The following is a 17890-nucleotide window of genomic DNA, read 5'->3' as shown; positions in this document are numbered from 1 at the left end:
ATAAAAGTGACCAAAAATACATTTAACTCCAGCTCACCATCGGTGTCGCCAAAGTGCTCCATCTCCAAAACGTTCGTACGCATGGGTCAGAGTTTGCGTGCAGGTGCGCAAATTTTCCCGTCAAGTTTTTCTTTATAAATCCCACCTTTTGCGCAGGAACTGGCGTACGCATGTTTTCAGCCCCGTTTTGTGCGTACGCAAGCTTTATAAATGAGGCCCCAGATCTGATTTTGCAGATAATTTAACATAAAAACATAAAAATGTAACACTTTACAATAAGGTTCATTAGTTAACATATTGAACTACCTTAGTTAATGTGAACTAAGAATGAACAATACTACTTCAGTTAATATTAATTTCAACATTTACTAATACATTATGAAAATCAAAGGTTGTGTTTGTTAACATTAGTTAATGCACTGTGAACTAACATGAACAAACAATGAACAGCTGGATTTTTATCAACTAACATTAACAAAGATTAATAAATACTGTAACAAATGCATTGCTCATTATTAGTTCATGTTAGTTAATACATTAACTAATGTTAACCTTATTGTAAATTGTTACCAATGAAAATAACATAAAATTTACTTGCTCTGGCCCTTGTTTTGAATTATTTTGTTGTTGCCGTTGTACAAGCCGGATGTGATTGGTCGGTGTGGTGTTAGTCCCGCCCCTCCTCCCCTGTGATTGGATCGCTGGGTAAAAAGTGGCAGTGATGATGAGCGCTGCTGGTGTTTTCATACACACAGTGCTCCCATTGAAAACAACTGAAAGAAATACACTGGGCTTAGGGGGAAAAAAGGGTTTGGTGGAAACATGGCCTGACAGTTTCACAGACTGTGTGTGTGTTACTGCACCTTTAAGAGTTGTAAATGTAAATGACTTCTGTTATGATTGGCTAACCTCTTCACTGAGAGGTTTGCTGATGGCTTAACTGGCACTGCACTGTTGTTTTGGCTTTATCTATTAACTAATACAAAAATGCATTATAAATGCAATTAATTTGCATTAAGACTTTTATACACCCCTTCTATGATTGACTGTGTTTTAAAGTTCTAGATGAAAATTCACTTTGATATTGTTTTGGTGTGCATAAAGTCAAAAATGTAGAGGGTGATGTAACTGTCCTGATATCATAATAAAGAAAAAAACCTCATTAAACATTAAAAAAATATATAGAGAGAGTAAGTAGTTTGGAGTAATCTATTATTAGTATTATAGGGGAAAAACATGACTGATTCACTGCTTATTAATATTTGAAAGAAAAAAAACAAGAACGTTTACCAAATCAAAGTCACATACAGGATGAAAAAATGCAAAACATCAAATATCATATCATGCAGAGCTTATGACTGTGTGTCAAGGTCAATACGTCTAAAATATCAGCTGATTTGTCCTTTTTATGTCAAAGTTAGATTCAAGTTGTTAAATGTCATGTGACGCAACTCTCCAAAAACGTAATATTTATGAATAAATAATTCATGACACTTCTAAAAATATATCTAATAGTATATAGGATATTATTGTTACCTTGAATAATAATATATTAAAAAAGGGAAGATAATTAAAATGTGTACACATTTATGCAAGATATTTTATTACTTGGTTACTTCGCACAACATTTTTAGAGTCATTCAAGTTTTTAAAATCATATGAAGCCAACATTAATATGCAAGTAGTGCGTTTCTAAGAAGTTGGCACATATACATGGAATAAACCCCCCATTTTCTTTATCATGCACACTGTAATGAACGCTATTTTTCTGTTGTGTAGTTTTGGCTGAAACATTCCTTGAAAGTTTTCAATTTTGACAAGAGCTTCCTGAAACGTGTTGTAGTTCATCATTTATCGGCCACACTTTCGTGACTTAACACCGCTCAGCAAAAAGTGCACATCGAGGGCACGTACCGGCCGCTCAAGCCTTCGGAAACCTAAAATGACAAATGGGACACCCTGTGGTCTTGTGAAATTAATGGAGACACACATGTGGCGACCATTGTAGGTCCTCAAGCCTGCAAGTGCACATGAAGTGTGCCATATAGGACAAGGCCATTGAGTTGGGTCAGCTGATGCTCTTTACCATTGAGAGGTAAAATCAATCCCACAAACCCAGCCAGAATATGAGCTGCCCTATATGAGCTGTCTACATCATGTCCATAAACTTGCCGTTTGTTATTTTCAGGGCTCTGCTGGTTTCGTCCCCAGCGATACCCCCTCTACCCCCCCACCCATCATCGCTTGTATAAACACAGAGAAGCCCATGCTTCGCCCTGCTAATGATGTAAGGTGTTGGGTTTCCACAAGTGTGGAGGCTCTGCTTGACCTCTCAGACCTCCTCGTGAATGGCAGTGAACAGTGGAGCACAATGCAAACGGTGTCACGGGGTTCGCCCTCAAAGCGCTCTCACCGTCCTGATATCACAATGACTGAAAAAAACTAATTTAAGGAATTCAATTCTTGAACATCCTTGACCTTAGTAAATAGTTTGCCGCAATCTTTTATTGCCAAAAGTATTTTAGCAGAATTCCTTCACTGCTTATGAATATTTGAGGAAATATCAAGCCTGGTTCAAGGTGGTCTCTGCTCGACTGAAAACCAACTCTGGGCGGACCAACAAACCAAGTGATATCATAATTCATAATGGGAAATGTGTTATATAAAAAGCAGTAGTGTCTGATTCTGTAAGTGAGCACATTAGTTATCACCGTTGAAGACCAAAGAGCGCCTTTTCATCTTAAAATGTGTGTAATTGCTCTTCTCCGTGTGAGAATGCTGTCCCGATGAAGCCTTGATTGAGTTGTTAGAGCAGGAATGACGGCATTCCTGCTCTAGTGTTTGCGTGTGTCTCGACAGCTACAGACAAAGCCACAAAAAGCTCGCGGAACGAACTTGTCAATCATCAATGGATGACGCAGAAGAAACTCTGACCAATAAGAGGACAGTTGTACTCGCATGTGACTTGCATAAACACATTTTGGTACAAATCGAAATGTTGCATTGTGAAAGCGAACGCGAACCATAAAAAACTGCAACATTGAAACACATTAAGTCCTTGCAAATGATCAACAGGTCTGAAAACACCCTTAAACTTGATTTGTAAAATTGTTTATTTTGGAATCTCAGTTTTCCCTTTGAGGCTTTGACAAATTAACCCAAATGTTGCCTCACTGTAACTATTTTTTGTAAATGTATTTGTATTTGTATATGAAATACAGTTGAAAACTCTTATCTCTTAATATAGTCTGTCTAGCAATTACTGTAAACAATTGTGTATATAAACAGATTCCTGTTGTGACACTCCCTGAATACCAAATCAGCACGATGGGAATGTCCTGTAATATAATTCCTCTTTGGCGCCCGGCACCTCCGCCAGCCAACCGGCTCTAATCAGGCTGGATTTGCAGTGGTCCCTTCTGGCTGTTTCATTAACCTCACCCAATCCTCCAGCCACCTTTGCTCCTGCATGCATGTGCAGCCGCCTCCATTTTCTTACATGTTATTATGATCCAAGAAGTGGCACCTGTTCAGCCCTGTCCGAGCACAATATGACGACTGCGATCCGGAGAACAGCTGCAAAAATAACTTCCTTCCTGCGTGAAATGAGTCTCCCACCTATTCAGTAGATGATGGAGCACCTTGCAAATCTCCTTGTTTTGGGGTCAAAGGCCTGGAGTGGGCAGACATTTTTAGGGATAACAGGCTTTAATATCTAGTTTCCCTCAGGGAGAGAAACGGCTAAACGACAAATACCTATTATGTCTAAAGCTAGATCTTGTTTGGATATTTTCGATGAGTAAAACATTCCTTTTCTCCAAGTAGAAATTGCAGAAACTCCTGTTCTGTCACTGCTGATAGTTAAATATGTAATGAATGTATAATTAGGGCCCAAGCCCTGAAAGGGAAAAGGCCCTATTGTTTTCCTTAGGATTATTCTTCTGATTCTTCTTATTATTATTTTTCGTCAGGGTTTTGGGGGCTTTTGGGGCCCTTAACATGCTCAAAAACTCTTGAAAATTTGCACACATGTCAGAATCCACGGCCGTTAGGTCCAGACCAAAGCTGGCACACGGCCGTGGCGGTGGGGCTCGACAGCACATATGTATGAAACTCGGTACACATATAGATCTCATTAGGCTGGACAACTTCTGCTCTATATGTCATAAGCTCCGCCCAACAGGAAGAGAGTTATTTAAGCCCATTTCACACAGAGATTCTGGAAAATACACGGATAAAGTGACTCGGGATTTGACCTGGGTTAGTTTGATTTTGGTTCATTCACACTGCCAGTGATTTTCCGGAATTAGAGAGTGCGTTCACACACAACCCGTGAAAATCCCGTAAAGACACGTGACATCGAAACCACGCTTGTGCATTTTTTTTTTTTCCTCTAATTCGATCATAAACTTGCGCATTACGTCCCGTTTCACAGCTGGCGAACGATCCCGGCTTCAGCGTCATCACTACGACACGGCATTATTGCGGCTTTTGTTCACACAGTGCGCGTTCCGGGACTGAACACGGCAATGTTACTAGGTCCCCAACCCGGCATCGATCCCGGCATCAATCCCGGGTCGTGTTTGCATTCACACAGAAGGCATTCTGGCAATTTCCCGGCAATTTCCCGGGATCATCGCGCTGTGTGAAAGGGGCTTTAGAGTTGATTGAAATACACATGCTCTGGAATTTGATATACTCCTCTTATGGAATGCATCCGATCACCTCCAAACTCGGTCAGCATGAAATCAAGACATTGAGGATAATAAATTGCGAGCGGATTTTTGATATCTCGAACGGTTTGGCAGTGGCGTTGGCGATTTCCTACAAAATCGCCAAATCTTAAAATAGTTGTTTTCTCAGTGGCTACGTTTACATGCAACCGAATAATAATCCATTAGTAATTGGATTGGTGGCTCAATCAGACTGAAAAGCCTTCATGTAAACACCTTAATCGATCCGATTGAGCTCGATGTGAATTAAATTTCGATCGGATTGAGAGCGGTGGTTTATTCCTTTTCTAATCCGATCCAGAGAACATGTAAATACTTGATCGGATTGAAAACTGAAACTGGAAGGCCTGCGCATGTGCAATGACGTAGAAATAGCGTAATGACGTGCGTAACGAGCTGTTCTTCATGTTGAATAAAGTGTCATTAATGAGTGTCCCGTCATTCTATAATTCTCCTTTCACTGCGTGTGTGAAGTGGAGCAGGACAACGGCCCACCAGTCCTGGCTTCAGACTCTCATCCACAGACGACATCCGTTTTGGGCATTTTTACTGCATGATCAATATAAGCAGTGGCACAACGGTTCATATGCTCATTTACAATATAAATATTAAGTTTACTGCTGTTTAAAACAAATAAAGAACCAGTGTAGGAGAATAGTTATGTGCAAACAGCGGGAAACTCTGTGTATTTGTGCAGTGTGCGCATGTCAAAAAATATTGTGACATATAAACACGCACATCAACCCGATCACTTTATTTAGCGTTCATGTAAACACTACGTTCGGACTCATCAGTCAGAATGAATTCAGTCCGATTGAAACGAGTTGTGCATGTAAACGTTGCCAATGTTACATCAGTGTTATATATTGGCCATCTTGATTTCTGTTGGCATTGGCAAACTTACATCGGTCAACTGGATTCAATTTTATGGCTTAAAAAGAGCGGTTTAATTTTGCTGAATTTTCATGGGTAAAATCAAATCATTACAATTGAGAATTTCGCATGAGGGTGAAAGATTTGCATTATGCAGATTTCACAACTGGTTCAAGTTGGTCACACAGATTCACTGCATTGTTGCTTTGTGCTCTCCATTGTTGCCCACAATGAAATCTCATTGGTCCAAAATACTCCACATAACTGCATAAAAACATGAAATGCACCTCGCAACATTTTTGCTTTTAGTGTCAGAAAAAAAATCGTCTAGTGTCAAATATTAAAATATGATCTCATACAGTTCAAGTATCCAGTTCTTACCCCTACAGTTTTCTGTGGGCCGACCCTCAGCGGTCACATTTCCAAGTGGGCTGTTCTCATGGTTTCAGATCAGATTAACAACCCAATTAAAAGGCTTGTGTTTAAACAGGACAGGTGGAGTTCATCAGCACCAGTTATGTGGGTACTTTACTGTCTCAACATCTGTGGGTGGCACAATGTGTGGGGTGGGTCTAAAATTACAGTGCAGTCTGAGTCCACCACCCCAAAGGTCTTTGTTTCATATGCCAAGTAAATCACATTGACTTATAAATCAACAGCTCTTTCTTACTCATCCTCCCAACTGCATACCGACTGTGCTTCTCGTTGCACCTTTTAATACACACAGTTGAAACACAGAATTGGTGTGTAAAACTGCGTCGGCTCTCTGAAATACTCGATTGGTGAATGGCGACATTGTACTGCTGAACTGTGTAGTCGACAGGTTTATTTTGTGTTAATGACTGGCTGAATGTACAACATCCCTCACTTGTTTAATGGAAAATCAGTCATGACTCTGATACAAGCGGATTAGATTAGGTCCCAGATTTTCCAGAGGTGGATTGAGATGCGCCTTATAAAGTTTTGCTCGTCTGGCATCAAAGGTCCTGGTTTCAAAATTCTGGTTCTTAAAGGATTAGTTCACTTTCAAAAAAAAATTAGCTGCTAATTTACTCACCCCGATGTCATCCAAGATATCCATGTCTTTCTTTCTTCCGTCAAAAAGAAATGAAGGTTTTTGAGGAAAACATTCCAGGATTTTTCTGCACAGAATGGACTTCAATGGCAACCAACTTTACCAATGTTCAAAGAAGGTTCAAATGTCCGTCTCAATGCAGCTTCAAAGTCTCGACACGATCCCAGTCGAGAAATAAGAGTCTTATCCAGCGAAACGATCGGTCATTTTCTAAAAAAAAAAACAAAAAAAAAACTTTATAACCACAAATGCCCGTCGTGTACCATCTCTGAGATGCGCCACACATTACCTCATCATGTTGGAAAGGTCACGCGTCACGGTCATCTAAGTTATTTGTCGGTGTACTCCGGTTCAGAAAGGAGGGAAGGGTGAAAAATGTCGTCTCATTTTCTCCTCCAACTTCAAAATCGTCCGACATCTTTGTTTTAATTTATTATTATTTTTGTTTTTGTTTTTGTTTCGTGACCTTTCCAACGTGATGACGCAATACCTGGCACATCTCAGAGATGGTACACGATGAGCATTTGTGGTTAAAAAGTATATATATATATATATATATATTATACAGTACCAGTCAAAAGTTTGGAAACATTACTATTTTTAATGTTTTTAAAAGAAGTCTCTTATGCTCATCAAGCCTGCAGTTAAAAAAAAAAAAAAAAGTAATATTATGAAATATTATTACAATTTAAAATAATGGTTCTCTTTTTTAATATACTTTAAAATGTAATTTATTTTTGTGATGCAAAGCTGAATTTTCATCAGCAAGTACTCCAGTCTTTGGTGTCTTATGATCCTTCAGAAATCATTCTAATATGCTGATTTATGATCAATGTTGGAAACAGTTGTGCTGCTTAATATTTTTTTATAACCTGAGATACTTTTTTCAGGATTATTTGATGAATAAAAAGTTAAAAAGAACTGTATTTATTTAGAATAGAAATCTTTTGTAACAATATACACTACCGTTCAAAAGTTTGGGAACAATAACTATTTTTTTAAAAGAAATTAGTACTTTAATTCAACAAGGATGCGTTAAATTGATAAAAGGTGATGGTAACGATTTATATTGTTAGAAATGTTTTTATTTTGAATAAATGCTGTTTTTATGAATAAATGCTGTTAACGTTTTACTCATCAATGAATCCTGAAAAAAGTATTCCAAAAAAATATATTAAACAGCACAACTGTTTCCATCATTGATAATAACTGAGTATCAAATCAGCATATTAGAATGATTTCTGAAGGATCATAAGACACCAAAGACTGGAGTTCTTGCTGATGAAAATTCAGCTTTGCATCACAAAAATAAATTACATTTATTACATATACTAAAAAATTAAAAAATACATAATTACATATATTAAAAAAGAGAACCATTATTTTAAATTGTAATAATATTTCATAATATTACTTTTTTTTTTTTCTTTTTTTTTTTAACTGCAGGCTTGATGAGCATAAGAGACTTCTTTCAAAAACATTAAAAATAGTAACGTTTCCAAACTTTTGACTGGTACTGTATATAATAATTTTTTTAGGAAATGACAGATCGTTTCGCGAGATAAGACCCTTATTTCTCGACTGGGATCGTGTCGAGACTTCGAAGCTGCATTGAGACGGACGTTTGAACCTTCTTTGAACATTGGTAAAGTTGGTTGCCATTGAAGTCCATTCTGTGTAGAAAAATCCTGGAATGTTTTCCTCAAAAACCTTCATTTCTTTTCGACTGAAGAAAGAAAGACATGGATATCTTGGATGACATCGGGGGGAGTAAATTAGCAGCTAATTTTTTTTTGAAAGTGACCTAATCCTTTAAGGGACTGTGTGTGTTTGTGTCTAGAGCAATGTCAGAAACCATCGTTTTGGATGGTTACTTCCAAATGTTTTGGTCTCTCCAGTATCTTGAGGTTTGTGTGTTGAAAGGGGCCAGTTTGAACACAGTTTGATAGTGTTAGGGCACAACCCATGCTCTTTGGAGAGGTTTTTTTGAGCAAGCCTACATAAAGTTTATATGTTCTTCAGCCAATCAGGTTCCTTTCCTGGTTCTCTCCTGGCTTGTTAGTTGTAGAGAGGGCATGAATGGCATCTTTGTCCCAAAAAATTCAAATTCCTCCACAGGAATCCAGGAAGTGGAGAGCACCTTCAGCCAGGTTAGTGCTCTCGCCCTGAAGCACACTGTTCTCATCAGGGCCAATGAAAGTCGCATTGATGTTAGCTGCTTTTAAGACCTGAACTATTAAACACAACATGGTTTCATTTAAAACATTGTGCAGTTGGTCTCATTTCGACATATAATGCCTTATATGAAGTTATTTTGATTTCCTTTTTGATATAATGCCCAAAACTAGTGATCTTCAGTTTTTCTATGTCTCCTATAAAGTAACTGTAACAAACTGAAGCCCATGTTTAGGGGTGGTCCGATTGATCCGCTACCGAAATCTATCAGCTGATAATCGGTTTGATCGGCAGTCTCTATAAAGGCCGATCTCATAAACCGATCTCATGCTGACGACGCATAAAGTAATTATAATGCTAAAGGTGTGGTACAATTCATATTTCTTCTTTAAATAACGTGCAAAGTAATTTGAAAACTTTTTTTGCTAGTGCACACACACAAGGCCGCCTCACAAACAGCTCGCCAGTACCAAATTGCACTTAAATGTTCAAAAACAAACAACAAAATGACTTCATCTTGATGAGTATCCAAGTAAACAGTTGTTTTTGTCATAAGTGAACAAATAGTTGTGTAACATGGCTCTGTCCCAAATGGCCCACTTCATATGCACTTTCGGTCTTTGGATTTACAATGGTTGCCGTGTGCGCGTGTCCGTTAAGTCCATGAGACCGTAGGGGTGTCACATTTGTCATTTTAGGTGTCAGAAGGGTGTTTGCGAGCACACCCCTTTTTTGCTGAGCCGCACTGAAGCTGTACAGCAGACTTCTTCCTGACAGTCAAAGCGCCATTATGTCCCGGAAGTGCCGACTCGTAGGAAGACCGCGAGTGTTTAGGGTGCCATTTGGGACAGGGCCAATACTGGATCCGTGCATTCGGTCTTAAAGTGACAGCAGCCTAAAAGTCCTGCTGCTGTTGTTTGATTGACATTAATGACACTCACTGCTCTTGAATGACTACATTTTGTAACCTCAATTGTAAGGATAAATCTGTAGTTAATTTATTCAAGGAAGACCATCCAGTATTATTTTACATTTGATTCCTTATTAAATTTCGTTAGAATTTCTTACCTCTATAGTAGTATTTTCTTACCTCTATAGTAACGAAAATTAATAAGGATTCGAATGTAAAATAATACTGGATGGTCTTAGTACCTAATAGTAACCTAATACAGGTAGGTTAGACCTACCTGAAAAAAAACGTAAAGCACTGTTTATTTTATTTGAATATTTATTTGTGCTACTGCTTGTAAATCGATTATTTTTTCATTTTAATTTTAGTGTAAGTTTTAGAAATGTAGCTTTTATTTCTATTCGTTTTTTTGTATTACTTTTTTAAAATTTATTTCAGTTTTAGTTTTTATTTATTTCCAGTTAATTTAGTGATTCATCTTATTTCAGTTAATTCCCAAGGCAGCATTTCTAATTTTTTAATCCAATATTTATATTTTATTATTATTATAAAAAATATTCGAGCTGACTTGATGAAATGCTCAGAAGATATTTTGAAGATATAATGAATAAAATTCATAGTAAAAATGAAATGTATGTATTTAAATAAAATAATACAGCTGTAGTAGCTGTGCAGATCATAAAACACTCAGCAGTGTGAGTCTCTTGAGTCTTCGAACCAAGAATTGTCCATTGTTTTAACCCAGCGCTTTCCCGTAAACTACATTTGGAGTTATTGTTGTGTTTTTCCTGCATTATTTAAAGCTTTGTGTATGGTGGTCAGTCAGATAGTGTAACTCTTGTCGGTGCAGCTGTGTGGTTGGTGTCGAGTGGCGAGTTAATTCTGCTCACGGTCTCGTGGGAGTTTACAGACTAGGTCTTCTGGTCATGCGGAGCCGCAGATAGAGGACTTTCTTTTTCCTGTTGAAGAACGAGGAGAGATTATACATCTGTGTTTATTTGTGTAGTTGTGTTAGTGGTTTGTGAGGGTGAGGGTTTGTGGTAGGAGTCTCCCGCTACATCATTGCCCGGCTCTGGTTTCCTGTGGCCCTCAGTTCGTAAAAGCAAACGACGATTGCGTATATAGTCTTTTGACATATAAGAGGTCTTTGTACCATTAAAACATCCTGCAAGTTTAATAGGAAAAACTTTATACATTATATTTGAACCTCAAAGAACAAGAACAAATTATTATTATTTTAAATCCATGTCATGACCAAATATTATTTTAAGTGTTGCTTGCAAAAACTTTTTTTGTCTGAATAAAAGAATACTACTTTTAAATTCAGAATACAGGAATAATGCGTCAGAATTAACGCTCATTGCTCATTTTGAGATTTTAAACGGGTTTCAAGTCTCTTCTTAAAACAGATTTTTTTCTTGGCTTTTTAGCACGTGGTGATGTCTTGATTTATTAAGTGTTGTAGAATTATGCTCTTATTGTGTTTTACTCTACAGCACTTTGTTCAGTCGTGTGGCTGTTTTTAAATGTGCTCTATAAATAAAAGAACTTGAACTTATAAATAGCTGTCAATGGATGAATGATGCTTTTTGTCCATTAAAAAGGTCTACTTACAACATCTACAAGAAGAATTCATGCTAAATGCCCAAACCTTGATTCTTTGGATATAACTGTCTGTAAAGCATTGTACATGGAGCAAACTCTCTACACACAGGAATTACATCAATAACTCATAACCAAAGTTTCATTCGCCTAAAAAATTCACTCCCATCTAAAATGAGTGATGCTTTTAAACCCTCAGGTGCTTTTGCCCCATAGACTTCCATTGTAACGGAGAGACATGATGAAATCATCTATGGGAATGCAATAATGCATGTCCATGGAGATTAACTTGCATTGAACCCAGAATATTCCTGTAGTGCTCTGCTGGTATGCAAATTCTTCATAATGCTAACAGAATTGAGCCATTATGAATAAGGTCTGAAGACGTTGAGAGTTGTCTCCGACTGCTGTTTAAGGACAATGTCAGGCTCTTGGATAAAGATCTGGTCTCCTGGATACTTGCATGTTGAGACATGATTCTGCTTTCATAGACCTACAGATGTAATGACTTCTGTCTGTGTGAAGAACAATGACACAGGCAGAGGTGGCTTACGTAAGGGTTTTGATGATGTTCAGTAGTTTTTCCCCAAGTTCTATGGGTGAACATTGTGAGCATGAGCATAACCACATAATAGTCCAGTAGTCAGTCTTCAAATGTTGTTTTGATGGGTTGGGAACCTAAGGTAGTGGCTGGACACATAGTAGGAAAACTTTTTTATTTTTTTTACTAATGTCTCTGATTTTGTAAGTTTGATTAAATTTCGTGAATCAGTTTGATCATAATTGTTGTTTATTAAAATATATATGAATTTTAATATTGCTTTTTATCACATATGTTTTGTTATATTGGTGCATTTAAAAGAAAAGAGTTAAATATTCTTTATTTTGTAAATAAAAATGACCATATGAGCCATTTCAGAGTATATAATTAGCAAAATGATGTGTGATGATGGCCCCACATTAATACAAATTCATGTACCAAGCAAAGTCGGAATAATAATTATCACAAGTTGCAATTAGTACGCATCAAAATCTGTCATTGCTTGGCATTAAATGAAAATTCATACACACACAGTCAGTTTTGAAACGTAAATAAAATAGTTGAGAATAGTTGACCCAGGGCTCAGTGCTAAGGACTTTTGTTCTGGCTCGACCGGGTCATTGGTTTAAATGTTCACTTATCCTGCCAAAATAAGAAGATCATTTTGCCACCAAAATTTTAGATACTGGTGAAATTTCACAATTCTCAGTTCCAATTTCGGTACCACACCAAAATCGAACTTAAGTAAAGTCCAAACTTGATTGTTTTCAGTTTTTCAGGTTGGTCTTATTGCAAATGAATGGTTTAAAATGTTTAAATTGGCAAGACATGCAAACGATAAACTTTCGTGACGACGCCAGCGACCCCAGCGAACACAGCAGTGATCCACATACATATCAGCACAGGAATATTTACAGATTTGTCCTTTCACAGATGACACCCATTCAAAAGAGACTAACCCTAACTACCCAATTAGATTTTTTAGGGGTCACTTGTTGCATTCAGGGGGTTTCAGACTGCCGTAAATCGGCCTGTGTTTTTGATGTTGTTTTACTGGGATGGGAACCTTTCGGAGCTTAAAATAACAGTTGGGCGCAGACTGGTAAAGACCGGAAAGCCGAAAGTATACTTGCATGAGGAAAATTTCATCACCACCATAGTTCGCTGATGACCAACGTGCATCGCATGTGATTTGAGCACATGAAAAGAAAGGTCCTCTAGATCCATCCATTCTCCCACTCAACCTTCATCCATTCTCCCGGTCAACAGATTAAACTTGGAAAGGCTTGTGCACTCAACAGCATGCGAGACGAAACATGAAAAATGAAGCATACCTGGACCTTAAGATGACTATATGACCTATACTCAAGGATAATCTACTGAACCAGGTGTGGGCGGAGATGACAGACACATAGGACAGCAACAGATGGATGAAGAAACAGGGTTTCATAGGCTGATGTCACGTTGACATCATGTCAGAGTGAATTAAAGAGAGGTTATCTCGCTCCTAACAGGTGCAACCTTCCTTTACCCCCTTGCACTCATGAAATATCTCAGTGAGGTTCAAACTTCAGTCACTCATCACAGCTGTTTATTGAATATGTTTTACTCCACTCCACAGGGAATTCGGGCTTCATTTCCCATTCCCAGTGCAAGCTGGTCCTCTCCCAGCGTGAATTGTGCTTGTTGGAGCGTGACCGACTACTGTCTGTCTGTCTGAATGTGAAGTCTTCTGGTGAATGGAGGCTTCACTCTGCGGGGTAAAAAATGGGCCAAAGATTTAGAGACTCCTGTCGTTCACCAGGGCTGCCTTTTGTTTTATCCCACCCCCCCTCTCTTTTATATGTGAAAGTTGGCATGTTGGAATGCTGTTCTTACAGGAGTGATATAAAAACACATCAACTGTGTTTGAATCATATATCTCGCTGTTGCTTCCTCCTTCACTGTTCCTGCACCAAACACATTTCCATTATTTATCAATGGCTACAAATGGGGATTGAGAATGGTGATGGTACTATGCTGATATAGCACTTTGCTTTCATGTAAAGTAGATAAATAACACACGGGTTTGCTGACACGATTTGCCAACAAGGGACTTTTTATGTGCAGATTCTTTTTAATTAGTCAGTCAAAAATATTAAGGAAATGAATTGAAACTCTGAATTGTTCACCACTGACTCCTTCACTAAACCAGTTATTAGTTGGTGGTGTCTGATTCGAAATAAACCTGGAACTGCAATGTCCTAAACCCTCAAATTATTCCTCAAAGATGAGGATCTTGGGCCAAAGCAGTGTGATGTCTAAGAATGGTCCGGTCCGGATGAAACCACCGCCATTTGAATACCACTGATTTAGGTTATATTAGCTGTGCAATCAAGGCCTTTAGTGTACTGCATTAATTTGTTTGGTTGCTAAATGTTTCATTCAGTTATATTGCTTGTCCTGATCAGCCTGAAAGTAGCCAACTATTTTTAATAGGTTTATTTGTTTTTGATAGGCCGATATGTCAAATATATTGACAATATTTTAATTAAATAAAATATCCTTTTAAACCTATTAAACCCCAGCCTCCCCACAATAAAACGCATTAGCAACCTGACAGCAACATCCTGGCTGCCACCCATAACACTGTCACATTGCCCAAGCAATCACCCAGAACAACTTGGCTTCACCCTAGCATGTTGGAATGACTGTTTCTTCATGAAAATCAAATATGATTTGACGTTAAATAATGTTATCCAAATGAATTAAGGTAGTGCATGATGCTTGTGTATACAGTTCATGAATTCAGATTTAAAACTTGCATCTCATGCTTCAAAATGTCTTTCATTAGTATACAGTCCAGGTGCTGTAGCCACACTTTGATCTGAAACGGGGCCAATGCCAATAGCTTTACTCAAATACATTATGCTTAAGGTTATCGTTTGGGTCAGAGAGACTGGTCAGCATTTAAAAGGCCCAGTTCTTGACTTGTCTACCCCAGCTGTCTAAAGCACACCTGGACTTCTGCCCTTGAAGTTCCAGCTGGAAGAAAACAAAGAACAAGTCTGAGGGAGGGTGAGGGGGTGTTCTGCTCTTTTCCAAAGCTACATTCTTTCACCTGCGTTTCAGCATCTTACTAATCAACATCACAAGTTGTCCGTCTGGACATGTAAGCTCTGAGACTGATCTACTAGATTAGTTTTTTGGCGCAGTACTGGTTATCTTTGCTCATGCCTGTGCTTTGTTTTCTTCTCTTCATAGTGATCCTTGTGCAGGCCGCCTCTTTCTATTTCACCAAGGAGCCAAAATCCCAGGATGCCTTGCACGGGCGCAGTGCCATGCTGCGGTGTGAAGTTAACGACCCACAAGGTGTCATCTACACCTGGAAGCACAACGGTGAGACTGTCACCAATTCAGAGCGACGATTTCTGGAAGGGGGCAACCTGAAATTCACTGCCATTGACAGAACGTTGGACTCAGGAAACTTCCAGTGCATTGCCTCAAAGAACACCAGTGGTGAAGAAGAACGCACTAGCGAGGCCTCCTTCAATATCAAATGTGAGTGTAATGCCCTCACGATACTAGAATTTCTAACTTCGATACGATACTTTGAAAAATATCGATATTCGATACCATTTTTGATACCACGGAGAAAAAAACTGCCACAATATTAAGGAGGTATTTTTTTTATTTAAAGCTAAATATAACAAGTCTAGAACATCACAATGAGGTATATTTTACATGAACAAAAATGCACTTGTTCAAAAGCCTCTCAGATTGCACCTACTGTTATCAAAGATTAAAATATACTGTAACAAATGCATTGCTCATCGGTCATAAATGCTGGTTAATACATTAACGTTATTTGATGAACAGATTTAAACACAAACGTGCGTGCATCACACGCGAAAACAATGCTCACTGGATCGACATGAAGTCAAAGCAAGTCACCTTTATTTATATAGTGCTTTTAACAATACAGATTGTGTCAAAGCACCTAGTATCAAATTGGAGGATGGAGTGTCAGTAATATATAATAAGATTAAACATTAAATTTTCAGTTAAAGGCATTTCATTATTGAATTCAGAGATGTCATTGTCTAGCTCAGTTTAGTTTAATTAGTATCTGTGTAATCAAATTGATGATAATCGCTAATGAAGGCAAATTGCAGAATTAAATAATAATGTTTTGAATAAAGTTAAATAAGCACAAGTTAATTTACATTTGACCACAGTTATAATATTTACTTGTCTAAGATTCCTCAGTCAGATTATATTAACTTTTAAGAATTACGGTGAAAAAACGAGACAACACACACTCTCATCAACAACAATACTAGGCCATCTTGGTTAATGTTTCAGAAATGTTAAAATGAGAAGAGTTACCAACCTCTTGAAATTCTTTATATAGATCCGTGTGTCTGTCTTTCAGGTGCTTTGCTATATCAGAGGTGTTAGCTCCTTTTGTTAGCACTGCTCTGTAGCATCACTTGCATATTGGCTTCGGCTTTCCATGTTCATTTGCTTCATATCCAAACTATTTCCAGATAGCACTCCTGCTGTGTTCTTTATCAACCAAAGCCGGTCGCGGGGGCGCCGCACTCGCCATCTTTCCATTCACTTCACTTTTGCTATTTAACCAGAGCGAATGAGACGAGTGCGCGTGTGGTGTTTGTCAACGTGCCTTTGGAGAGAAGTGAAAGTGACAGCTCGGCTAGTATCGGTGTACCGATACTTCGGGAAATTAGTATTGGTACCGTTCAGATATTTCAGTATCGATATTTATCGGAATATCGATATTTTTGACAACACTAACGTCCATGCATTGCTCAAAATATCCCTCCTTCCCGAGTCTTAACAAGTTAGTTTAACTCCATGTGTTTGCTGCCTCTTGGAAATGCTTTTCCTGGCGTGTAAAACACATGTGAACCATTGGCCCTTCTTGGCCAGCCTACTTCACCCCCTCAGCGACTGCAGTAAGCTAAACAACGCCCGCGTGAGAGAAGGTTATTTTGAGCCAGCAAGTGGAAGCCAGACAAAGCGCCCCTTTATATCCAATGCCAAGATTAATTGGTTGAAATGCAGCGTCCGGCCGCTTGTGTCAGATAACAAGTAAGGTCAACTAAATGGAGAGGCCTGTTTTTGCAGAGGGTGCAAAGCATGACCAGATGGCGTGAATGGGGGAGTTTGTTTTTGATAATGAGTGGAGAAGGTTTCAACAAGAGTTTCAGCCATCTCCTGATCATCAAGCTGCTGGTCTTTAACATATCTTTCTTACAGGGTTGGAAAGTGGTGCAGTGAGTCTGAAGAGTCCAGAATCGGTGGCAGAGATTGAGAGCTCCTCACAAGTGATACTACGGTGCAACATAGATGGACACCCACGGTGAGCAATTGCATGTCTGACTTCTAGCCTTAGATCAGAAACGCAAGCTCAAATTCACATGTCATTGAGTTCTGCAGTTCATAATGCAGAGCAGGTACTCATTATGTTCTCATTGTAAAGGTCCGGATATACTTCATTTTCTGCGCTCCTCTCCGTCTAGCACAAGACTTTCAAAGTAGTATACTCCCTATGCATCTAGTGGACCTTTCTAGTTGAGTGTTAAAATCACTTGCGCTGTAGTCCGGGGTGCCAACGGACGTGTGCTCAGACAGAAACAGACAGCTGATAATGGAAATTGCATATCTGTGCGCCAGAGCAGAACGCAGACAAGGGAAGTATAGTTCTGGCATAAGCCAGGGGTTTCCAGTCCTTCTCCTGCTCCTGTCCTGCAGATTTTAGCTCCAATCCTAATTAAACACACCTGGACCAGCTAATCAAGTTCTTCAAGATCACTTGAAACTGCCAGGCTGGTATGTTGGGGCTGGTTGGAGCTAAACTCTGCAGGAGCAGGTTTGTACACCCCTGATTTAACTTATATCTAGCTATCTGAATAAGAACATGTCCGTAATAATGACATTTGATGGTAAATTGCCCCCTTGAGGATTTTATTACCACC

At 38.6% G+C, this 17890-nt stretch overlaps 1 protein-coding gene across 1 annotated transcript in view; it reads left to right on the top strand.

Moving 5' to 3' along the window:
- Window positions 1–17890, top strand: part of ptk7a (protein tyrosine kinase 7a) — a 44847-nt gene that overhangs the window by 9822 nt on the left and 17135 nt on the right. The window contains exons 2-3 of the mRNA XM_079889660.1: window positions 15153–15449; window positions 17172–17274. Coding sequence (XP_079745786.1) covers window positions 15153–15449; window positions 17172–17274 — 400 coding nt within the window. The remainder of the gene's footprint in view (window positions 1–15152; window positions 15450–17171; window positions 17275–17890) is intronic.

This window comes from Squalius cephalus (genome assembly GCF_949319135.1).
Source record: "Squalius cephalus genome assembly, chromosome: 13".
NCBI lineage: Eukaryota > Metazoa > Chordata > Actinopteri > Cypriniformes > Leuciscidae > Squalius > Squalius cephalus.
The sequence above is the reverse complement of the archived record's forward strand: the minus strand, read 5'-3'. Positions and strand labels throughout refer to the sequence as shown.